The sequence below is a fragment of the Oratosquilla oratoria genome, chromosome 41 (assembly GCF_046742065.1).
Source record: "Oratosquilla oratoria isolate Oo_2021 chromosome 41, ASM4674206v1, whole genome shotgun sequence".
Lineage (NCBI taxonomy): Eukaryota > Metazoa > Arthropoda > Malacostraca > Stomatopoda > Squillidae > Oratosquilla > Oratosquilla oratoria.
In genome coordinates this window covers 37,791,230-37,817,705 of record NC_134817.1, presented here as the reverse complement: position 1 = coordinate 37,817,705, position 26,476 = coordinate 37,791,230, and the positions used below count along the sequence as shown (strand labels likewise).

The following is a 26,476-nucleotide window of genomic DNA, read 5'->3' as shown; positions in this document are numbered from 1 at the left end:
TGTTTTAATATCTGATATGCAATAACTGATTTGTATTATCTTTTTCAGATTTTTAGAAATATGTTTGGATTCTCATGAGAAGTCTTTGCAGGTGGTAGGGATGCCAATGGCCAGTGGAGGAGAAGCTGTTATGATTCAGACAGGTGGTGCAGGGCCTGGAGAAGGCACAGTTACATATACCACCCAGATGTCCTCAGAGGGACATGTTCAGTACTCCACTATTAGTGGGGAGGTTATCAACCTCTTTTCTCATGTGGATGCTGCTAAAGGTGACCAACTGCCTGAAGAGGAGCAGAAACAACAACAGCCACAGCAGCAACATCAACAGCGACAACAACAACATCAACGACAACGACATCGGCAACGACAGCAACAACAACCACAACAGCAGCAACAACCACAACAACAAGAGGAGCAGCAACCACCACAACAACAGCAGCAGCAACAACAACAACAGCAGCAGCAGCAACAACAGCAGCAGCAGCAGCAACAACCTCAACCACATCTTCAACAACCACAACAACACTCTCAGCAACAACCTCAGCAGCAGGTGTCTCTTGAGCAAAAAACATCAGGTTCTCCTCGAGTGATGTTGGTAGCCAATCCCATAGAATGTCAAGTGTGTCCTGAGGGGAAGGCTTTTGCCCAGAAGCGAACTCTGCGAGCACACATGCAGCAGGTACATCCTGATGTAATCACTTGTTTGGAATGTTTCCAGACATTTTCAGATCAGGAGAGCCTGGATGCTCATAAAGTGCAACATCAACACATGCATGTATGCAAGCCCTGTGGACGTGCATTCACCAATCGTGCACGACTCATTCGGCATTCAGCAGCCTCACATCCAGAGAATCCTCCAGCTCCACCTCTTCCACAGAATGATAAGACATTTGTGTGTAACACCTGCGATGCTGCTTTCCACCAAAACAGTGACCTTCGTCGACACATACTTAGTCACACTGGTGAAAAGCCATATCGCTGTTCTTTATGCAACACTGGATTTACTCGCACATCTAGCCTGAACAAACACCTGCGCATCCACACAGGAGAGCGTCCATATGAGTGCCCACATTGTGACCAAGCTTTTGCCTACCGCTACCAGTTTAATCGTCATAAAGTTACTCACAAACATCAACAAGTTGAACAGCAACAAGGACAGCAGAAACAACAGCAGCAGCATCAACAACAACATCAGCAGCTACAGCAACAACAACAACAGAGTATTGTGGAGGAAAAGACTGAATCTGTTCCCTATATTGCAATGTAAAGTGATGAAGTGATGATTTTTCTTTATATAATTGCCAAAAATTTATTGTTTTGGAAATATCAAAATGAACACTCAGAAATATATTTCAGTATAGTAGTACCTTCTCCTACCCACAGTTTCACTTTCTGCAGGTTCAGTAATCTATGATCTGAAAGTACTGTATTACATGGAAAATTTGAGAAATAGACAATCCATATCTTTTAAATTAAGTACTGCTCCAAGTTGTGTGATGAAATCTCATGCTCCAATACTGTCCCACCTGGGACGTGATTTATGTCATTGCCTAGCTTATCCATTTTGTATATGCTACCCACCTGTTTAGTCAATTAGCGGCCCTCTCAGTTATCAGATTTACTCTTCCTATATTGTAGTGCTTGTGTCCAAATAATTCTTATTTTACTTGGTAATGGCCCCAAAGAGCAAGAGTAGTAATATGAGTAATTTGGATAAGAGAAACAATAAAATGCATCCTTCAAATGATAGCACAGTGTATATAGAATTCAGTACTTTCCATGGTTTCAGGCTGGGGTCTTGGAATGTATCTCCTGCAGGTAAAGGGCGCCTACTGTATTGATGTTGGGTTTTGAAGGGGAAGAAAGATGTTGGTTCCATGTGAGTTTACAGAATTTATATAATTTTCATTCCATTCTCTCCACAATTATAAAAATATTTTTATTCATTACTAGAGGTTGAATGACTTGGAAAAATAGGCTGCTAACTTAGTGTTAAGCATTTGTATCACAAATTAAGAAAAATCATAAATGTTTGGTGCGTGCATGTGTGTGTATTTACCTGTTTGTATGTACCTAATTGTAGTATACAGGAAAAGGAGCAACACTTGGGTCCTGTCCTCTATTCTCTCTCTCTCTCTCTCTTTTTTTTTTTTTTTCTCCCTCCTCGTGGTCATACCTGGCCTAGTTTGTGTGTGTGTGCATTTACCATACTATACAAAAAAGGAGCTATGCTTTTGGGGTCTCCTTTTCTTTCTCCATCAGTCATACCTAGCTTTAAATTCATTTATGGTTTTGACTGTGGGTTTTATAGGCTATTCCAGGCGTTGACATATCTGTATGGCAAAATGTATTTCTAGATGTCCTCCAGATATGGTCTTTTCAATTTATTTGTATGACCTGGTGATGATTTCACTTCATCTTTTCAAAGTATTTATATACATATACCAAGGGCTTTTTCCCCATTACAAGAGAGGTAGCCAAGGTCAAAAGGCATAAATCCACTCCCACTTGGAGAGACTTTTAACTTACAAAGATTAGTGAAAGTGGCCTTCGACTACATAGATGAGGAGATGGTTAATAAAATAGTGGTTACACTGATAAGACCTTAACAAGAATATGCCGCAACATTGTGGGCACCCAGCACAAAGAAGAACATAAGAAAATTAGAACGAATCCAAAGAGTAGCAACAAAAATGGCACCTACACTGGCAAATCTGACATATGAATGAAGATTGGAGAAACTACATCTGTCAACACTGGAACAGAAAAGAGAAAGAGGTGATTTACTGACCATTTACAGAATTATGAAAGGGATGGAAATCCTTGATAGAGTTGACTTATTAAAGTGGGACAGAAGAGAAACAAGAGGACATGAAAAGAAACTAAAGGATACTTATAGAAGAGACCTGAAAAAGAATAGCTTCCCACATAGAGTGATTGATGTCTGGAACAAACTGAACGGAGAAACAGTGAATGCCAAAACTATACACTATTTTAAGAATAAACTGGATGCGGAGAGATACAAAAATGGGTCACTACGAGCGTAGCTCTCATCCTTTAAAATACAACTAGGTAAATACAACTTATTTCATCCCCACACACTCCACTCCCATTCACCACCCCTCACCTATATTAACCAGTTCTCTCTCACAGTATTGTTATTATGGCAACCAGGTACACTGGTCTGAAATTCAATGGCTCCTTATTTCTTTCTTTATATATTGGAATCATGTTAGTTCCTTTTCAGTACTGTGGCATTATCCCTTCTTTTAATGAACATAACTAGGTTATGACATGTCCATAAGTTATTCCTTATATTCCTTAAGTATCTAGTTTGAGACCCCATCAGGCCCTAAACTTCACATCCAGTGTTTCCAGTAGTTTGTGTATTTCTTCACTTTCATAACACATGGACATATATATATATATATATATGTGTGTGTGTGTGTATTTACCTAGTTGTATTTTGCGGGAAGGGGAGCTATGCTCATGGTGTCCCGGCTTTGTATCTTGCAGTGTCTAGTTTGCTCTAGTTTGCGTACACTATTTCATTGTCCTGTTTGTTCCAAGTGTCTACCACTCTATGTGGAATTTTTTTTTCTTCAGATCTCTTCTATAGCTTTGTTTTTTTATTTTCTTTCCATGTCCTCTTGTGCTTCTCTTGTCCCAGTTTAACAAGCCCTCTCTATCGAGTATTTCTGTGCCCTTCATGATTCTGTAGATGGTCAGTAGGTCACCTCTCTCTTCTTTGCTCCAGAGTCGGTAACTCCAGTTTAGCCAATCTCTCCTCATATGACACGTTTGCAAGTGCAGGTGCCATTTTTGTTGCTGCTCTCTGGATTCTTTCTATTTTCTTTATATTCTTTTTGGTACTGGGTGACCACAATATCGACGCATATTCTAGTCTAGGCCTTATCAGTGTGACCAATATTTTTAAAATAATTTCTTCATCAAAATATGTAAATGCCACTTTTATTGATCTTAGCAAGTTGTAGGATTCTCCGACAATTTTGTTTATATGTTTATCATAGGACAAGTTGTTAGAGATAATTACACTCAAGTCTTTTTCGGATCTCTCCTTCTTTACCTCCTTGCTTCCAGTTTTATATTGTCATGATATTCTATTTTTGCTTTTTCCAAACTCCATTATGCTACACTTGTTAATATTGAAGTCCACTTCCCATTTCTTGCTCCAATTCCATACCTTATTCAGGTCTTCCTGCAGTGATTCGCAATCCTTTTCAGTTTTGAACAGTTTGGCGTCATCTGCAAAGAATCTCATGTAACATTTCACATCATCATCCATGTCATTCACATAAAAAGAAAACATTATTGGAGCCAATACAGATCCTTGCAGTACTCCACTGATCACCTCTTTCCAACCTGAATATTTTTCTCTGAGCACTACTCTCATCTTTCTACCAATCAGGAAGCCCTCCATCCATTTTAGTAGGTTTCCTTGTATCCCTCCTATATGTTCCTGGTAATTTTTTTTAATAATCTTTTGTGTGGTACTTTGTCAGAAGCTTTTTGTAAGTCCAGGAAGGCACAATCAGCCCATTCATTTCTTGTGCTATGTCTATTAATCTTGAGTAGAAACATATTAAGTTTGTGGTACATGATCTTCCTTGTCTGAACCCCAACTGTCTTGGGTTTATTATATTGTTGTCTTCCAGGTGTTTTACCTATCTATTCTTGAAGATTTTCTCACAAATCTTGGCAATAGTGCTTGTTAATGAGACTGGCCTGTAGTTAGTTGGTTCTTCCTTGTTTCCTCTTTTATATATCGGTACAATGTTAGCATTTTTTCTAGTCTTTTGGTATTTTTCCTTCTTTAAGTGAGCAACTTATTATGTTATGTATTTTGTCTGTTAGTTCATCTTTGCATTCTTTTAGAATCCAATTTGCAATTCCATCCGGGCCATGTGATTTCCTGAAGTCATGGTTTGATAGATGTTCCATTATTTTTTTTTTGTGTTATTGTTATCTCGCTCATGGGGAGAGATCGCCTTTCATTTCCTTCATCCCAATATTGTGCTTTCTCTCTATTGAAGACAGATTTCAAGTGATTATTCACGACTTTGGCCATTTCTAGTTCTTCTGTGTATTCTATATTCCCTTGGCATAGTTTCACCATTTTCTGTTTGTTTTTAATTTTATCATTCACATATGGATAGAATAGCTCGGGTTGCTCTTTGCATTTATCAATGATATCCTTTTCATGGTTCCTTTTTTCCTCTCTTCTCACTTTAACATACTCATTTCTATAGTTTATATAAACTTGCCATTTTCCATGTTTTTTATCTTTTCTCTATCTTTTCCAAGCTCTGTCCCTTCCATCTTTTGCCTCACTGCATCTTTTGTTGAACCAGCATTTAATGTACACTCTAGGTTCTGTCTTAGTATGTGCCTATTCACCCCTTCATTGTAATTATCCATCAAGATATCCCATTTCTCTTCTACTTTTGTGTCTTCCATGTAAAGATTTTCCCAATTTGCATTTTGGAAGAATTTCTTTAGTTTTGCAAAGTCCGTTTTGTTGTACATCAATCTTCCTTTCCTATGCTCTTCATTTCTCTCCATGTATATTTCTTCCTTTAGTTCACTCTCAATGAGTATATGGTCACTCTTTCCAAATGGTGTCTTGTATTGGATTTTGTCCACAATTTCAGGTTCTGTTGTAAATATTGAATCTAGTTTCAACGGCTCCTCGTTATTTCTGTATCTGGTGTTTTCACTGACCCACTGAGTCATTGTGTATTCCATGGTCATGCCCAGTAGTACATTACCCCACAAGTCTTCTCTCACTGTCGTGTTCTCCCAACAAATTTCTTTGCAATTGAAGTCCCCCATAATTACCAGATTACCCCTGCCCATTAGTATCTCATATAATGATTGCCTTGTATCTTCTAGCATTTTTGTATGCTTGTTCTCTTTCCAAGTGTTTGTTTTTAGGGGCACATAAGTCACCACGAACTTTTTGCTTTTTATGTTCTTGTCCTCAACTTTTATCATGATCAGTTCTACATTACCTTTGCCCTCCACAATTTTTATCACATTCAAGTTTTTCTTGCCCAAGAACATGATTCCTCATCCCTGTTTCTTGTTTCGGTTTTTAATCCAGTAATTGTATAATCCATGTCCAACATTGATGGATGGTGTTTCACCCATTAGTTTAGTCTCCACAATTCCCATTATGTCTGGTTTTTCTTCTAGCAGGTAATCATTAGTTCATTCAGTCCTGAAATTAATCCGTCGATGTTGGTATAGGCCACTTTCAATTTTCTTCTTTCTCCATTTTTTCTGTCTTTGGTTCGTCCATTCTGATGTACCATTTCCTCAGTCTCATGTCGATTACTCTCCAATAGAATTCCTTGCTTTCGGTCTCTGTTCTCTTTGCGCGCGTGTGTGTGTATTTACCTAGTTGTATTTTACGGGAAGAAAGGTATGCTCATAGTGACCCATTTTTGTATCTTTCAGTATCCAGTTCAATCTTAAATTCTTGTATAGTTTTTGCACTTGGTGTTTCCTTATTCAATTTGTGCCAGATATCTACCACTCTGTGTGGGAAACTGTTCTTTTTCAGATCTCTTCTCTAACTATCCTTTTTAAGTTTCTGTTCATGTCCTCTTGTTTTTCTTTTATCCCACTAAACATCTCTATCAAGGACTTATATCCCTTTCATAATTCTGTAGATGGTTAGTAGATCTCTTTCTTCTTTTTGTTCCAGAGTTGGTAGTTTGAGTTTGGCCAATCTTTGTATGTCAGTTTGGAGAGTGTTGGTGCCATCTTTATTGTTACTCTTTGAATTCTAATTTCTTTATGTTCTTTTGAGTACTGGGTGTCCATAGTGTTGCAGTGTACTCCAATCTTGGTCTTATCAATGTAACTGATATTTTCTTTACCATTTCTTCATCCAAGTAGTCAAAGGCCACTTTCATTGATCTTAGTAAATTGAAGGGTTCTCTGACTATTCTGTTGATATGTTTGTCTGGTGCCATGTCATTGCTGATAATTACTCCTAGGTCCCTTTCTGAGTTGACTTTTTTAACTTCCTTTGTACTAATTTTATATTGTCCCAATATTCTATTTTTACTTTTCCCAAATACCATTATACTACATTTCTTGATGTTGAAGATCACTTCACACTTTTAACTCCATTCCCAGACTTTGTCCAGGTCTTTTTGTAGTGATTTACAATCTCCCTCTGTACTTACTCTCTTTAGTAGTTTCACATTATCTGCAAAGAAGTTCATATAACATTCCACACTTTCATCCATGTCATTTAAATATATGGCAAACATCAGAGCCAATACAGAACCTTGTGGGACTCCACTTATCATTTCTTCCCAAGTCAAGTTTTTGTCTCTAAGTACCAGCCTCGTTTTTTCCCCCATTCAAGAAATCTTTCATCCATTCCAATAACTTTCCTTGTACTCCACCTATTGTTTCAATTTTTCTTAGTAGCTTTTTGTGTGAAGTACACAAACATATATATATATATATATATATATATAAATATATTCATATATGTGTATATATTATATATATATATACATATACATACCAGCAACAGGCTGCACTTGGCCCTGCTACACAGGGGCTTGGCCCTTTGGGCGAGCTCCCTTCACTCGGAGCCAATCAGTTGTCTGTTGCCGTGATGTCACTGTTCTCGCCCAGTCAGTCGTCTTCATTGCTATGCCATCATCACTCTTGCCCATCATTCATCTCTGTTGCTGTGACATCGCCACTCAGCCAATCAGGGGCCGGAGGGGACGTGTCCCCTAGAGAGATTTTTGGTTTCCAGTCCAATTTAGATCAATATCCATAGGATTTCTTTTATTATAATATATATATTTTTTCATACATCTTTCAACCCAACAGTACTCTTCACATCTTTCTTCTCTAAGATGTAATTTCCCCCATGTGTTCCATAGTGAAAACTAATTGAAATATTTTGTTCATCATTTCAGTCTTGAGTTCATACCTCTTTGTAAACTTCCCCATCCACCATTAATTAAGAAATTTCTTTCCCATGTTTCAATTTCACCATAAAACAATATTGCTTCAACTTTGCATTTATTGTAATGTACAATAATAGAGCTATGATTGTATTTTAGGGTCCTGTTTCTTTATTTGTGTTTGGAGATCTGCCATTGTCCTTGTAATCTGGTTTTATTTTTCTACTACTTAGTTTAGGAAGACCAGTGTCATTACATTTTATATATATATATATATATATATATATATATATGTTCCTTGTAATTTGAATTTGTGTGTTACCACATTGCATGTCAGTCTTCCATATGTATAAGTTTTGCCTTATATACATTTATACATAATGATCAAGTACCATTTCTTAGGATCTCCAGTTTCTCTTTATTTGACTGCTCCCGTAGGTTTGATATCCATCAAGTGATAATTCTTTGGATCTTTTCCTGTTTGGGTATGATTTTCTTATGCGGGCATAAGTGGCACTGACCACAGTGGATGCTTCCAAGCTAGGTTTGAGATATGGGGTCACAAATATTTTTGTGTGAGTTACTAGTATTTTTGCCATATCTTGGTTAGAGTAATGAAAGTTAAATTTAATATATAGAAGGTGGTATCAAGAAACTACTTGATTTAAGTTTGGGCACCATCCCCTGTAAAATAGTCTCCTTGAGCAGCAGTACAGTGCTTCCACTGCCATTGCCACTGCTCAAATGTATTTGGGAAGTCTTGTTCACAAAGTTTGTTGAGCATCTTCTACAAATTGCTTTGAAGCTCCTTCATAGAATTCTAAATGGCACCCTATCAGCTGCAGCCTCAACTTGGGGAATATGGGGAAGAGGAAAAAGTCTTAAGGGGCCAAATCTGGTGAGCAGGATGATCTTGTTTTTTGCAGTCAAGAAACTCACATATTTCAAGAGCTCAGTAAGTGAGGTACATTGTTATCATTGAGCATTCAGTTGGCCTTATATCACATCTCAAGCCATTTTTGCCAAATGTCCTTCCTCAGACACCAAAAAAGATTGCTGAAGAATTGGCCAGTCTGGCCCCGGGGATGTATTCATAATGTAAATGTTGAAAGAAAATGAACATCTTCTTGGGTATGTCTGGCAATAATAGAGATACTGTTATTTGGTTTCTGGGACATATATGTAGACCTAAGTCTCATGGAACTGTGAGGTGTGTGTTCAAATTACTGTATATGAGAGGATTGCCTGCACTTCTATGACTCACCAATGATGACAAGAATATCCTTAATGGATCTATGATGATCCTCATGCAAAATTCAGTGAATTGTTTCTGAATTTTGGAGGATTAAAGTTGTGTAATTATGTCCTGACCTTTTGTTGTCTTCCAGTGATGTTCTGCCCCTCTTGGAGCATATGTGTCACTTGGAACACCTTGCATGACCCAATGTTTTATTGACATACACGTCAAAGGTCTCCATCATAGATTTGCTGAATTTGAAACAGAATTTGATGTTTGCTCTACTCTAGTTCATGATAAAATCACAAGTGTGCCTGTACATGTGGTCACAGAAACACCTATAGCAAAACTCACAAATTTTACTGCTCAAGATGGCAAAACATACATCCCTGTATTACCATATGTTGGCATGCTATGAAACTAGTCTCAGAACTTTTTGATACCACATTGTAAGTTCTTTTGATTATTTTGTTTAAGTGATCATATGGATTAAGGCTCATATTTAAAGTGAAGAGCTGATCTTTGAGCCTCAAACCAACACACCCATCACATCACATTGTAAAACATCAGCCCATAGAATGCAACAAGAAACTTAAACCCAAATTATACCATCCACATATCTTCCATTTGCCCCCAGCACCTCACATCTTTCAGGAACACATAGATATCACAGAACAGACATAACAGTAAACCCTCACTATAATGAATCCCATTATATCTATCTATGTACCAAGAGCTTTTTCCCCTTATAAGGGAGGTAGTCAAGTCAGAGGGACGTACCTATTCCCACCTATTTCACTCCCACCACCCACTCCACCCCTCCCATCCCAACTCCTCATGGATAATGGGTCGTTCTTGCATCTGCCAACTGCCCTGGGTCAAACATAATGCAGCAAGACAGAGTACATTCACAGCAAGGCTGCTTCACTTAATTAGCAATCCACCCTCTCTGTCCCCTCGTGTGGAAAAAGAGAAAAAGGGGAGACATCCCTTCAGGCTGCATCAAAATCATTCACACATAAGCACCCCCAATCCCCATTCCTCCCTTCCTTGCATGAAATTATCATCCATACACAGTCATTCTCCACTCATCCCTATATCTTGTCTTCTCCCTTCCTTTCTCAACAGACATTCCCCTCTTGTTCAAGGCCCCTTTTACCCCATCCATCCATCTCATCCTTGGTCAGCCCCTGAAGTTCACTCTCTTCACCTCTGCCTTCTACACCTCTTACTAATCTTTCATCACTCATTCTTTCCATTTGTCCAAACCATCCCAATAATCTTTCATGAGCTCTATATTTCTCCTTTTCCACACCTGCTCTCCTCCTTACTTCCTCATTTCTCACTCTGTCCAACCTAGTAACCATTATAACAAATTTCAGATATAATGAATGCTATATTCCTTCTGAACTACTTACTGATATAACATACATTGTTCAATGTACAAGATGGAAGTTCACAAACAGTGCAGTTGTGACACCATTTACATAACCTTCTGTAAGTACAGCTTTACTTCCTAGCATGGTTAGTACAGTACAGTACTGTTAAAATAATTTGTACATCATAGTTTATTTTTAATATTGTATTTACATGTACAGCATATGTATTAGTTGTGTTTGTCTTCACTCCCATAACTGTATTAATGAAATGATGAAGACCCACTTTTATATTTTGTAATTGATTGATTAATTGTTGCCTTCAGTTTCACGTAGTGGAAAACCCATAACCTCACAATGACTGGCAGTGGTCCTTGGGCCTTTTCACAGATGTCTCTGGGAAGGAACTTTGGACTTTTGTCTGTGTGGTATTTGTGTGAGGCTGTTTCTATGTCACCAGCTGAAAGCAATAGGGGAAGGGGAGCAGTTACTGGTTGTCAGCTCATGTGTGGAAAAGTGTAGAAAATACACTTGAAGTTGATAGAGAGAGATCTTTGGCCCAGTCTAGAGACAGTGTCAACCCCTCAGGGCTGCACCTCCTGATGGAGAGGAGGGGATTGATGGGTTTTGAAAATGGGTAGCTTTGCTGTCCATCTTGCGAGACCAACACTTGCAGGTACTCATCATTGGCCCATTTACATTTCCTTGAACACAATATCTAGTTTTAAATTTCCTTGTGGTCTTAGTTTGGGCTATACATGTACAATATCATCTTGTAGGCTGTTCTAGGAGTTGATGTATGAACAGTATACAGAAAACTATTGTGTCATCCTTTAAACATGTGGTCTCAAATTTCTTCCCATTGCTGTATCTGTAATCAAGAGATCTTCTGTGTCAGTTTTATCTGTTTCCTTCAATAACACTATGGTCATGTCACCTCTTTGTTCAGTGATGGTAGGTTCAGTGCTTCTAATCTTTGTATATTTGATTTGCAAATCTAGGAACCCATTTGGTTGCTTTTCTTTGTATTCTCATAATTTTGTTTATGTCCTTCACTTTACACAGGTTGTACCACTGCTGCATGTCTAGGGTGGTTCAAGCATTCCAATCCCCCTCCCATCACCTTGTGTATGCAGTGAAAAACCATGTAGCTATTCATCATAGGGTGTATGTTTCATCCACAATTTAGTTAATATTTTTGTCAAGTGACAAGGTATTCATGTGTGTGTTTGTATTTGCCTAATTGCAGCATACATGGTTTGAGCTGTACTCATGGTGTCCCATTATTGTATCTTTATTTATCAAACTTTTCCCTAAATGCATACATGCTGTTGGCTTGTACTTTATCTTCCAATTTGTTCCACAAATTTACACATCTGTGTGGAAAGCTGTGCTTCCTTGCATTTTTTAAGTGGTCTTCTTTAATTTTTTGCTGTCTTAATGTTCTTTCACTTTGCTGTAATAGTTTTTCAATTTTTTTGATCCATGCTGAAAGTAACTATTATATCACCTCTCTTCATTCTTTCAAAATGGGTAATCTCAGTTTCTGCAATTGCTCCTCATATGTCTTCTCAGTCATTCTGGTTGCTGCCCTTCGTATCCTCTATTTTGTGTATATCTCATTATATGGTGACCCCAACACTGCATATTTCAATCTGGTATATGTGATTTTTTTTTTCTTTATCATCTTTTCATCATATCTTTGTTAATAAAATGAAATGTCATTCTTATGTTCATTAACAGTTTATGTCTCCCATTACACTGTTTATATAATTTTCTGGTGATAGATTTTCCCAAACTAAGAATCCTAAATCCTTTTCCTCCTTTACTTTTGTGATTACTCCATCTTCTGTTTTACAACTCCATGATGGTCTCTTTCTGCTTTTTGACCCATTTCCTAGACATTGCACTTCTTTTGTTTGAATTTCATCTTATAGTTGTATTATATGGGAAGAGAGCTATGCTCGTAGTGACCCGCTTTTGTATCTTTCCACATCCAGTTTGTTCTTAAAGTCATGTATAGTTTTAGCACTCACTGTTTCCTCATTCAGTTTGTTCCAGATATCTATCACTCTGTGTGGGAAGCTATTCTTTTTCAGATCTCTTCTGTAACTGTCCTTCTTAAGTTTCTTCTCATGTCCTCTTGTTTTTCTTCTGTCCCACTTTAGTAAGTCATCTCTATCAAGAATTTCCATCCCTTTCATAATTCTGTAGATGGTTAGCAAATCACCTCTTTCTCTTCTTTGTTCCAGGGTTGGTAGATTTAGTTTATCCAATCTTTGTTTGTATGTCAAATTGGAGAGTGTTGGTGCCATCTTTGTCTTTCTACTATTGTGTGTGTGTTTACCTAATTGTAGTATACAGGAAAGGAACAATGCTTATTGGGTCCTGTCTCCTATTCTCTAATTTTCTAACATACTAAAACTCAAATTCATATATGACTTCAATTTAATTTATATCTTTGATTTCCAATTATCATATTTAGATTTGAACTCCTGTACATTCGACCCTCCATTTAACAGACCCTGTTGCTGTGTACAGTTGTCTGATCCAAGTCATTCATCTGTTGTTGCACAATACTTTACAGTGATACGTCAACCTGTACCTGCCCCATGCCACCCAAGAAATAACTTTATTTCTATTCATTTATTTCATATTTACCTGTTGTGTTTATTAAAAGTAATCAATAATACAATATTACCATATTAGTTTCAGGCACGGTAAAAGAAACCAATATATGTATGGCCATTTGTCTGTTATTTATCAAACTGGTCTGTTCTGTTTACATTTGGCAGGAACAGACCAATCCTTGCACTAGTTTGTCCATTAAATGGGGAGTCAAGTATTGTATGAACTTGGGCTCTGAGTATATCACCTAAGCTATTCCACATATACATCTAAATGGAAAATTGTATTTCTTCACATCCTTTCGACATGTGGCCTTTCTTAATTTACTTCCACGACCTCTTAAATCCCTCCCATCTTTAATCAGCAGACCTCTTCTATCAATGCAATCTATTCCCTTTAGTGACCTGAGTATTGTAATCATGTCACCTTTCTCTCTTCAGTCTTTCAAAGTTGGCAGCCCCAGTGCTTTTAGTCTTTCCTCATATGGTTTATCTGTCAGGCTGGGGACCAGTGTGGTTGCTGCCCTTTGTATTCTCCCAGTTTTGCCTATATCCTTCACTCAGTGCGGGGACCATACTACTGACGCATATTCCAGTCTTGGTCATATCAGGATTTCAATGATTTTTCCATATCTTCTTCCATGTATTTTGCGGGAGAAGAGCTATGCTCGTAGAGACTCGCAGTTGTATCTTCCCGCATCCAGTTCTTTTTAAAGTCATGTATAGTTTTAGCACTCACTGTTTTCTCGTTCAATTTATGCCATGTATCTATCACTCTGTGTGAAAAGCTGTTCATTTTCAGATCTCTTCTGTAACTGTCCTTCTTAAGTTTCTTCTTGTGTCCCCTTGTATTTCTTCTGTCCCATTTAAGTAGATCATCCCTGTCAAGGATTTCCATCCCTTTCATAATTCTATAGATGGTTATCAAATCACCTCTTTCTCTTCTTTGCTCCAGAGTTAATAAGTTTAGTTTGTCCAATCTTTGTTCGTATGTCAACATGCTAAGTGTTGGTGCCATCTTTGTTAGTGCTCTTTGAATTCTTTCTAGTTTCATGTATTTACCTAGTTGTATTTTACGGGAAGGGGAGCTATGCTCGTGGGGTCCCGTCTTCATTTCTCATTTTATCTAAACAATTTTTAAATTCATGTATTGTTTTAGCACACACCACTTTCTCATCTAACTTGTTCCAACTGTCTATTACTCTGTGAGGAAAGCTGTTCTTTTTCAAATCTCTTCTATAGCTGTCTTTTTTTATTTTCGTGTGTTTGTGTGTGTGTATTTACCTAATTGTAGTATACAGGAAAGGAGCAATGCTTGTTTGGTCCCATCTCCTATTCTGTAATTTTCTAACATAACTAAACTCAAATTTATCTTTGATTTCCAATTATCATATTTAGATTTGAACTCATGTTTTGTTTGACCTTGGGCTATATCACCTAAACTATTCCACATAATCATACATCTCTATGGAAAACTGTATCTCTTCACATCATTTTGACGTGTGTGTGTGCACATTTACTTATTGTAGTATACTGGAAAGGAGCAACCCTTGTTCTTTCCAGTCCCCTATTCTTTAATTAATTATACCTAATTCATGTGTGGTTCCAACTTAATCTATAACCTTGATTTCCAATTTAAATTTGAATTCATGTATTGTTCCATTTTGGCCTATATCAACCTTCTAAGCCATTCCAAGTATTTATGTATCAATATGGAAAAATGTATTTCTTCATATCCTTTAGCTATGTTGTCTTCTTTAATTTGTTCTCATGACCTCTTAAAGCCTTCCTGTCCTTAATCAAGAGATCTCTTTTGTCAATGTAATCTGTCCCCATTAGTGACCTGAATACTCTAATCATATTACCTCTTTCTCTTTGGTCTTTCAAAGTTGCCAGACCCAATGCTTTTAGTCTTTCCTTACATGATTTATTTGCCAGGACAGATTGTGTGTGTGTGTGTGTGTGTGTTTTTCCTTAATTGTAGCATACAGGAAAGGAGCTATGCTCATGGGGTCTTATAGAAAGTACAGCTATAGTGGAGTGAATACACACTTGCATAGCATAGTATCTTCAAAACAGTGACATTATGATTGTAGTATTGGAGAAAATGTAAATACGGATGAAAGAATTTTTAATACATTGATTTGTATTATTATTATTTTTTTGTCATCATGTTGCATGGAAATGTGACTCCATGATGTTGACATAGGTCTGCAACCCCCCTTGTATATTCATGAATATATAATAAAAGCTTTGTGTAACTGAAAAGTTTGGAGCTGATGTTAGTGCTTTATAATGTAGTAAAAATATGTACAAAAATTTTATGAGACCTGTATCTTATATAAATAGTAATAGAAAATTGATTTTAAAGTTATGTAATGATAGGAAGAGAAAATATTTAATGTAAATGAAAATGAGAGTGTCATGTTGTATTATAAAGTAAAAGTATATTGCAATTACAATTAAATGTAGTCTCACTAATGTTAATTCCCTTCTTGAATAGAGGCTCCTACTATTGTGTGGAAATTTTATTGCCAATTATTTGTAATGCATATGTTAAAGTGAACAACAGAATCATGACAATGACAAATTATGAGTACCTGCTTATGGTGGTCTTGTGAAATCAATGTTGGAGAGAATTATCCTGTTCTTTGTCTTCAAATCTCATCAACATCTTCACCTTTGTGTGAAAGTGCAGCCCTGAGGAGCTGGCATTCTCTCCCTGGACTGGGTCTTTTATCAAGTTTGAATATCTTTCTTCTACTTTTTCACATTATATCTGACAACCAGCAAAGGATCAGTACTGGCACCCATAATATTTCTTTATAAATGACATGATCAAAGGAGCAACAAGTTACAGTGACATGTTTACAATGTAAACATTATGACGAAATTCAGTTTAATTGGTTTAATATCACAAACTTCCCCTCTCAAGGGAGGCAAGTACAATGCCTCCTTGTGGATGACTTTGGAATTTAATATAGTGTGGTGACCATACAACAAACTCACCTATTAGACAAGGTCAAACTGCCTCCACTCCTAACCTCTGCCATAGGTAGTGACACCCTAACCCACTCAATCAGTGAGAAAAATAGCAGGGGAAAAAAATATATATATATAGAAATAAATCTAAAAATAGTGTACAATGTCTATGACTGGAGTGTATGGATAATGAATTTCAGTGCCAAAAAATTGTAAATTATTGGAAATGGATAAAAGTGCAAAAAGACCTCTGGCTTATTCAGTGGGAATGAAACAATTATAAGAGCAAAAGAAAAATATCTGGAGTGTTGGTCATGCATAAGTTATTATCCAGCAAATGCATCGGTAAAATTGGGTGGAATGTACACATTGTTTATGACCATGAGTGTCTTTTTGTTACATGGATATGATGAAAAAAATGTAAAGAAACTTATCTGTCCTAAATTAAAATATGTAATGGTAGTGTGGTTCCCACACTAATGGAAGGATATAAATAAGACAAAGAAATTACAATGATCACTAACCAAATTTGTTCACAGCTTAGAAGACAAATCATATCAGGAAAGATTAGAAATATTGGACCTGCCATCATTAAGAGAAAATAATGACATTATTTGCTGTGTTCATATCATTGAAAGAAGTGAATAAATGACAGAGATCTCTTAGTTTGGGAAGAGAGAGCATTACAAGACCAAGGAAACAAATTGAGAAAAAATTTACACATTTGAAGGACCAAGAAACACAGTTTTTCCATACAATTATGGTCCAGTTAAGTTAAAGCTAAGTTTAGTCAATGGAAAAAAGAGTTAGGTAAACTGAACACAGATGATTTTTTTTTTTTTCTTTTTTTTTCTGAGAGCTGAATGACTAGCTTGCTGCTGTATGGCTGCATTTTTTCAGTCAATGAAATATAAGACCACAATCATATGACTTACACATAACTTCACATGCCATAAACTACAATAAATTAATACAGATGCTCCTCTACTTATGTTGATTCGTTTTACATTTTTTCGCTTTTACGTTTGAACTGACTAAAAAAAAATTTGTAATTTTTTTTTTTTTTTTGAGTGAATTTTTTAGTTTAGCACGCTCTCCGTAGTACGAGACGTTCAAACAATACTTACGCATGACACTACGTCCATTGTTTACGTGGCACAAATGACAGACTGAATGTGCCTTGCCTCCTCCTCCCCTCCTCCTTCTCCACCATCTCACTTTATGTTGCTTGAATTTAATTTTTTTTAAATTAATGTTATTATTTTACAATGTTATGTTTATAATTAATGATTTAGGGGTGTTTTATAAGATGTGGTAATAGAATTTATGGATGTATAGTACAGTATGATTGATACATTACTGGAACGTACAGTAACAACTTACGTTCATTTTCACGTTATGTTCGGCCCTTCGGAACATAACTAAAACGTAAGTTGAGGAGCGTCTGTATATATTTACTGAGTTGTAGTATACAGGATAAGAGTTATGCTTATAAGGTCTTGTCTCTGGTCCCACTGATCATATTTTACCTTTATTTCTTCCATACTACTTAACTGTATCTTCTTTCATACCATTTCATGAATCAATTCATGTGAATGGAAATGTATTTTTTAATATCCTTCAGATTTTATTTCCCTGATCTTCAACTATGCCCATGCCTGTCATTACTCTAAATATTGCTATCATATTAGTGCTGTTCTTTCATGTCTATAATTTCTGGTGGCATTGTACAGGATTCTGTTCTATTTCTTATTGTTTTCCTACTATTCATGAATGACCTATTTGACTGATGATGGGCCCACTAGTCAGAAAATTGATAAGATATGCTGTAGCCCCCAAAAAAAATTCTGTAGAAATTTTTCAGTCTTAGCCCTAGGAATATAGGAAAAACAATAATTGAGCATGTTGAAATTCCAAGCAGAATATGGATGGTCTCTTGACTTCATTGAACCACTTTCTATATATGAATATAAAGCACCAGCTTACTGTATACTCAGAATCCTGTTTGAACTATGAAATATACTTCATATGAATATTCATACATATACCAAGGTCTTTTTCCCCTGTACAAAGGAGGTAGCCAAAATTAAAGGCATAAATCCACCTCCATCCATTTCATATCCACATACTCCACTCCCATTCACCACCCCTCCCTCCTTATTTTCTTGGTTCCTCCTGGATGATGGGTCACCCCTGCATTTCTCCCACTGCCCTGGGTCAGAAACAATGCAGCAAGAGACAGCACGTCTACAGCAAGGCCGCTTCATTTAATCAGTAACCCCTGTCTCCATCCTCTCATGCAGATATAAATATACTAAATACATACGTACATATACCAACAGCTTTTTCCCCCTTGCAAGGGAGGTAACCAAAGTCAAAGGCATAAATCCACTTCCACCCATTTCATCCGCACATACTCCCATTCACCACCCCTCCCTTCTACTTTTCTTGGCTCCTCCTGGATGATGGGTCATCCCTGCATTCTTCCTACTGCCTTGGGTCAGAAGCAATGCAGCAAGACAGCACATCCACAGCAAGGCCACCTTATTTAATTGGCAACCTCTTCTCTATCCCCTCTTGCAAATTGCAGCAGTCCTTTTCATTTAAATGATACCATAACTAACATTAAAAAAAAAAAAAAGAAAAAAAAAATTCTGACTATTGGGCTTTCTGACTACCAGGTCCTCTGACTAGACGTCCTTCTGAGTATAGGGCAGACACCTGATGACTACATTTTTGTACTCCATTCTCCAGATGTCCTCAAACCATTCCATTCCTCTAGAACAGGGGTTCCTGGGACAGTTTACAGGGGCATTTAGATGACTAGGAAAAGAGAGAGAACGTTGCATATTGTTTTTGATGTTAATGCTTAACTGATGAATAAAATCATTATAATTTGAACCATCTGGTATCCATTGCGGTGCCATCGTATATTTACTTAGTCTTTATATAATACCATTCTCTATTCTGTGTCAAGTTAATGGGGATACATGTTGATGGTCTGATGACTTTCAAAGTACATAATGGAAAAAAGGTTGAGAACCCCTACTCTAGAAGGATCACTACAGAACACCTGACCTCTGACCTTCTGTTATGTCTGATTGGGGAAGAGAAATCCTAGTGTTGTTCAGTGCCGCTAATACTCGCTTTCTTCACTTGACCACTGGATACAATGTTGTGTAGAGCTGACCCATTTTCTTCAATGGCACACAAGTTTTTCTTTCTGACACCCAAAATATTCTTGGACTATCCTTCACAAATAAACTCAGCCAGAAAACTTCTAACCCAACTACTATTAGAGCAGCTTCAATAAAGCTAGGTGTTCTGTACTGCCTTCAAAATTTCCTAAATTTAACCGCTGACTCCATACATACATATACCAAGGCTTTTTACCCCTTACAAGGGAGGTAGCCAAAAAGGAAAAGGCATAAAATCATTCCCACCCATTCCATCCCTAAATACACTCCACACCCCTCCACCCTCCCTCTTCCCTCTTATCTTAGCACCTCCTGGATGATGGGTCATCCCTGCACCTTGTCCACTGCCCTGGGTCAGAAGCATTGTCGCAAGACACAGCACATCCACAGCAAGGCCGCTTCATTAAATTGGCGACCCCCCCCCTCTCCGTCCCCCCATGCATAAAAGGAGAAGACGGGGAGAAATCCCTTTGGGCTGCGTCAAATTTTGCTCACACATACTACCTCACTCCCCATCCCCCCGCCCATTCCACCTCTTGCATCACAACATCCATATACAACCATTCTCCATTCACCCCTGTCTTCTGTCCTCTCCTGTCCTTCCTCAACAGACATTCCCCTCTTCCCCAAAGCCCCCTTCACCCCATCCATCCACCTCATCCTAGGACATCCCCTCATGTTCACTCCCTCCACATCTGCCTTCCATACCTCTTTTACTAATCTTCCTTCACTCATTCTTTCCATGTGTCCAAACCATCCTAATACTCTTTCATCAACCCTATGTCCCAACTCCCTTTCCACCCCTGTTCTTCTCCTCACCACCTCATTTCTCCCTCTATCTAGCCTAGTAACCCCCATCATACTTCTCAGACACCTCATCTCAAACACATTCAAACTCCTTCTCTCTTCCTCTCTTATGTTCCATGTTTCTACCCCATACAGTGCTGTTGGCACAATCACTCCTTCATACAGTCTCCTCTTAGCATCCATTCCCAAATGTCTATTCCTCATTACACAATTCAATCCACCAAGGCATTTACTCGCTTCTCTCAATCTACATTCTACCTCCACCTTCACCTTTTCCTGCCACATTTGCACCCAAGTATCTAAAACTATCCACTTCCTCCAGTCACTCTCCCTTAATGCTCACTTCCAGTGTACTGCCACTTTCACCCCTTGTATATCTCATCACCTTACTTTTACCTACATTTATCTTTAGCTTTCTTCTATCACATACTCTCCCAAACTCTGTCACCAACTTCCTCAATCCCTCCTCCGATCCTGCCACAAGCGCAGTGTCGTCAGCAAACAACAGCTGGCTCACCTCCCACTTTTCTTCATTTTCTTTAACCATCTCCAATCCCTGACCCACTACCCTTGCATTTACCTCTCTCACTACCCCATCCATGTATAAGTTGAACAGCCAGGGTGACATGACACATCCTTGACGAAGTCCCACCTTTACCTCAAACCACTCACTCTCTTCATTTCTAATCCTGACACAAGCTCTAGTACTCTCATAAAAACTCTTGACAGCTCCTAGAAGCTTTCCTCCTATCCCATATATCTGCATAACCTCCCACAGTGCCTTTCTGTCTACCCTATCGTAAGCCTTTTCCAGATCCATAAAAGCCCAAAAAACATCCTTCCCCTTTCCTATAGCTTTCTCACATATTTGTCTTACCACAAAGATCTGATCTACACAACCTCTACCCGTCCTAAATCCACACTGTTCCTCACCAATTACTCCCTCTATTCCTCTCCTAATCCTCTCAATCAAGATCCTCCCATAAGCCTTCCCAACTACACTTAACAAGCTAATCCCTCTGAAACTACTACATTCACACTTGTCCCCTTTTCCCTTGTAAAGTGGAACTATACAGGCACTCCTCCAGTCCTCCAGCACTCTACCCTCTCTCCAGCAAACATTAAATAACCTCACCAGCCAGTCCACCATCACTGTACCTCCTTTTTTTAGACATTCTGCATGGCATCCATCCAGACCAGGTGCCCATACAGGTGATTTATTCACCATTGTATGGAGTATATTTCTCATGTTTGGGGTAACTTGCCTCACTAGGAACTCCTGAGTTGGATAGCCTTTTACCTTATCAGATCTTTTTCTTACTGATGAATTTCAATCTCTCCTTGTCCACTACAATAGTACATCTTTATATTTCTTCTGTTCTTAATTCTGAGATATCTTCTTCAGGACTCATTAGCTGTGTGCCTCTCTGCTTAGAAGACATGCAGCACTAGATTTTCTGAAATGTCTTACCCCTTTTTTGTGCAATTAGCTTTTTTAAGTCAATCATTATTCTGTCTTTCACTATGGATCACTGGAGCTCTCTTCCCCTGACATTTTTCCACCTTTCATTGACTTCAACTCACTTCTCCAATTCTGGCACTTGAGTTCAAATTTGTGTACCGTATTTTCCGGCGTATAATGCGCATCGAGTTATAATGCGCACCCATGCACTTTATCTCAGTACACAGATAGCGCGCACCGACGTATAACGCGCATGCCCGATCGCATTTGTCTATAACGCAGTTTTACATCGGTATTTATATCATGTGAACGAGGTTACATGGAGAATTATTTTTCATTGGCTAGAGCCACCACTGGGAAATCTATTGATTTGTCACTAAATTAAGTGTCAGTTTAGGCATCAATCAGGACACAACTAAGAAAAAGTCGGAACTACATGTACCGGTATATGACTCATGTTGTGCGTTGGTCCCTTATTACTTTGTAGCTTAAATAGTTTGTAGGAAATATGATCTAAAAAAAGTTTATTGAAAGTAAAATATACAAAAAAAATTCGGGATTTTTACAGAAAATGTTCATTTTATATCTTGAGGAAATAATTCGTCTTTACCATTTTTTATTTAATATTGAAACAAACTACAGACTGTTTCGTTTTAGCTTTGAACCAGCAATGACAGTGGTGAAATAGGACAGTCTCTCATCGAGGTGACGTTTAGTTAATATAACTCCCGAAAGAGGGTGTTGTAGTCAGGTGTTTGACACGAGTTTATGAACGGCCGCAAAGGAATTTGTACCATACCTAAAGTGAAGCAACAAAGCCAGCATAAAAATTCAAACTAGGATGCTGTGAACATCGGCAAATATCATGAATATTGATCATGTTTCATGGTGTTTAGGCCTATTTAAACATGAAAAATAAGATTCGATAGATACCTACCTATACCAAATATTTATATACGGTAGCCCATGCTGGCGTATTCTTTCATGTCACCATGGCTGTTCTTCTTGTTCTCACGGAACGTCACGGAGAGGTGTGCCGTCCCGACTTTGTGACGGCCAACATCGTCACATTGTTGTGAAAAAAATTACACACAGCCGCAGAATTTTTATCGTAGGCCGTAGATAATGCGCACCACCGGATAACGCGCACCCCCCATTTCTAGGCCCTTCCAACGGAAAAAAGTTGCGCACTATACGCCGGAAAATACGGTACTCTTACCTCTTTTCTTTGTTTCTGTTTTTTTTTTTTATCTATCATTGTTATTTTTTAAACTGGAACATTTTACTATCTATAGATAGAAACTGTAGAAACTTTTTACACTTTGAAATATATAAATAAAAAGATAAAGCATAATTAGATATGGTGAGCAAATATTGAACTGGCAGTTGGCATTGAGAACCTAAATATGATCATAATACTAGGTGGATGTCTGACTATCTGGGTAGAGCCCAAGAGAACATTTGGTTTCCTCAGTAACTCCTGTGTTGTAATCCACCGACACTGTATGCTAAATAGCAACGACTGTGAGAACAACTGAAATGCAGAAGCTGACTAAGCCTTTGTCTTGTTTCCACAGCCAGGACTACTCTTAGTCCTCACATATTGGCAATTAAGTACCTGTGAGCTAATGAAATATATATATTTTATAAATATATGCATATGTACATTTTAGTATATGGCATTAATATGTTCAGGTTTATAGCTCTGTGTAGATGGAACTGCAAAACCATATCATCTATGAATCCTTTACACAGATATGCTCTTGTTGCACAGAAATTAGATTAACACCTACATGACAGTGACATTTCTGCAGCCAAATAAAAGTATTGTGTTATCAGCCTGAATAAAATCCATAAAGGGCACTGCTATACCCCTCTTATCTAAGTAAACTAATCTATTGTTCTGTAATGGGCACTATCATACCAAAGGGTTTGAAAGATTTTCTTTTACTAGTCTGTTTATAAGCCCAGTACTATACTATTGAATGATTCTCAGTATATTTTCAAAATATTCTGGGAGTAAGTTTATTTTTCAAAATCTCTTACTGTGGTAGATATGCTGTTCATGAATCTCTTAAACACAGAAACCATGTAGGCTTATTTGAAGGTCAGTTTGTTAGAATTCAGGAGTGTATCTTACCATTCTGCTTCCAATTTTAGGGTTTTGTGTAGTGATTATAAAGTATGACATGGCAAATGAAGCTGTCATGGTTCATAATTAGACTATATTCTTTTCTTCCTGTGAGTTAGTTTGCAAATTTAGCTCCATTCCTTACCATATCCTTACTTCTTGTTATGAAATGGGTGCTTGTGGGTAAAAGTGGATTTTATGTGTGCAAAAGTATCTAGAAATAAATGCATGGAAGTGTATGTTGTTTGTACAAATGAGTCAATATTTTTCCCAAGAGTATATTATGTAACTAGTTATCTTTGAAGAAGAGTGAAGTAATATGACACATTTCAATATGTTCCAGGAAAAGGGGTGCTGTTATATTGTAGGAAGAAATTATAAAATTTTAACAAATTACTTGTAGATTAAGCAATATGATATTTGTTAAACTGACCTTGTATGAAAGTGAGTGTACCTGAGATCAAATGGATCTTTTAAACCCTGTGCTTAATTATCAGTAATGTATGATTCTACTTTATAGATGTCAGGAGAGAAAATTTAGCAGTACGGTATGCTGTGTAGAATGCATATATTGTATGTAACATATTCTTTATATCTAACATGCAAAATAGTTGGTCATTCCAGTGTAGGCCAAGTAATGTAGATGAAATGAAGGTTTCTTAACCTTTTGTAATGCGGTGCAATTTGTTATATGGTAAGATTACAGGATGAATTTGCATAATTTTGTCTATATTCATATGGATTTGTACAATTCAAGCTCTCATAAACAAACTGGAATTCTGATTGTTGATAACAATATATAAATTACTAGGAAGAGAAAAGAACCAAATGTTTGATATTAAAATTTTTGTGTATTTGATGTTTTTGCAAATCTATACCAATACTGTAGGCCTATTCTGTTAATATTTTAGTTGTTACGGCACTTTTCCATGCCTGGTAATTGATAATGTAAGTATTTTTTTTATTATTATTATTAAATAAAGAACTTGTACTAGTAAGATTGTTTCATTTTCCATTGAATAGATCATTAATGGTCTACTTCTTACCATTTTTGGCACTGAGATTCTTTTTCTACATTTGGCCCCAGTTATATATTCTGTCTATAACTTTGTATTTACCTAGTTGTATTTTACGGGATGGGGAGCTATGCACATGGTGTCCCATCTTCATATGTCATTTTATCTAGACTGTTTTTAAATTTGTGTATTGTTTTTGCAAACACCACTTTCTCATCTAACTTGGTCCAAACATCTATTACCCTTAGGGGAAAGCTGTTCTTTTTCAGGTCTCTTCTACAACTGTCTTTCTTGATTTTCTCTCCATGTCATTTTCTATTTCTACTATCCCATTTTATTAGATCCTCTCTATCAATAGTTTCTATGCCTTTCATGATTCTATAGTTATCAAGTCTCTACTTTTTTTTTTTTTTTTGCTCTAATGTCTGTAGCTCAAGTTTTGCTAGTCTTCATATGATAGTTCTGAGAATGTTGGTGCCAATTTCGTAATTGCTCCTTGTATTATTTCAAGTTTTGTTATACATTTTTTTTGTACTTGGTTACCACGTCGTTGCTGCATACTCCAATCTTGGTCTTATCAAAGTGACTAGTATTTTCTTCACCATTTCTTCATTCAGGTATGTAAATGCCACTTTGATTGTTCTTATTGAATTATAAATTTCTCCAAAAATCTTGTGTATATGTTTTGCACGGGACATATTATTCATAATAATGACTCCCAGGTCCTTCTCATTATCTACTTTTTTAATTTTTTATCCCAATTTATATAATCCCACTATTCTTTTTTTACTTCTACTTCTTCCAAATTCCATTATACTACACTTCTTAATATTAAATTCCATCTCCCACTTCCTACTCCATCCCCATACTTTATTGAGATCACTCTGTAGTGACTCACAATCTTCTTCAGTGTTCACTTTTTTCAACAATTTTGCATCATGCGCAAAGAAGCACATATAACTTTCAATTCCTTTATCCATATCATTATTATATATAGCAAACATTATTGTGGCCAGAACTGTTCTTTGTGGAACTCCACTTATCACTTCATCCCAATTAGAGTGTTTGTCTCTTATCACCACTCTCATTTTTCTTTTATACAAGAAGTCTTCCTTCCACTTCAGCAGTTTGCCCTGTATTCCTCCCATAGTTTTTAATTTGTTTAGCAACTTCTTATGTGGCACCTTATCAAAAGCTTTTTTCAGGTCTAGAAATGCACAATCAGCCCATCCATCTCTTGTATTACATCTATTAGCTTTGAATAGAAGCACATTAAGTTTGTGACGCATGATCGTCCTTGTCTAAATCCAAATTGCCTTGGATTTAGTACATTGTTTTTTTCCAAATGCCTTACCCATCTAATTTTGATCATTCTTTCACAAATTTTAGCTATCATACTTGTAAGAGAGACCAGTCTATAGTTAGTAGGGTCTTCCTTGTTTCCCCCTTAATATATTGGCACTGTACTATATTTCCTCTTTTCCAATCTTCTGGGACTTTTCCTTCTTTCAATGAACTGTTTATTAGACTATGTATTTTGTCTGTTCATTCCTGCATTCTCTCAAAATCCAGTTAGCCATTTCATCTGGTCCATGTGACTTTCTGACATCGAGATTACTCAAGTGATTCATTATTTCATTCCTTGATACTTTTATCTCTTTCATAGGGGGACTTTCTCCT

At 37.2% G+C, this 26,476-nt stretch overlaps 1 protein-coding gene across 2 annotated transcripts in view; it reads left to right on the top strand.

The window, feature by feature from the left end:
- Nucleotides 1-24,778, top strand: part of LOC143021233 (uncharacterized) — a 42,286-nt gene extending 17,508 nt beyond the window's left edge. For both annotated transcript variants that reach the window (XM_076178605.1, XM_076178606.1), the window contains exon 4: nt 92-24,778. In XM_076178605.1, the coding sequence (XP_076034720.1) occupies nt 92-1,267 (1,176 nt within the window). In that variant the 3' untranslated portion in view covers nt 1,268-24,778. The remainder of the gene's footprint in view (nt 1-91) is intronic.
- The last annotated feature ends 1,698 nt before the right edge of the window (nt 24,779-26,476 follow it).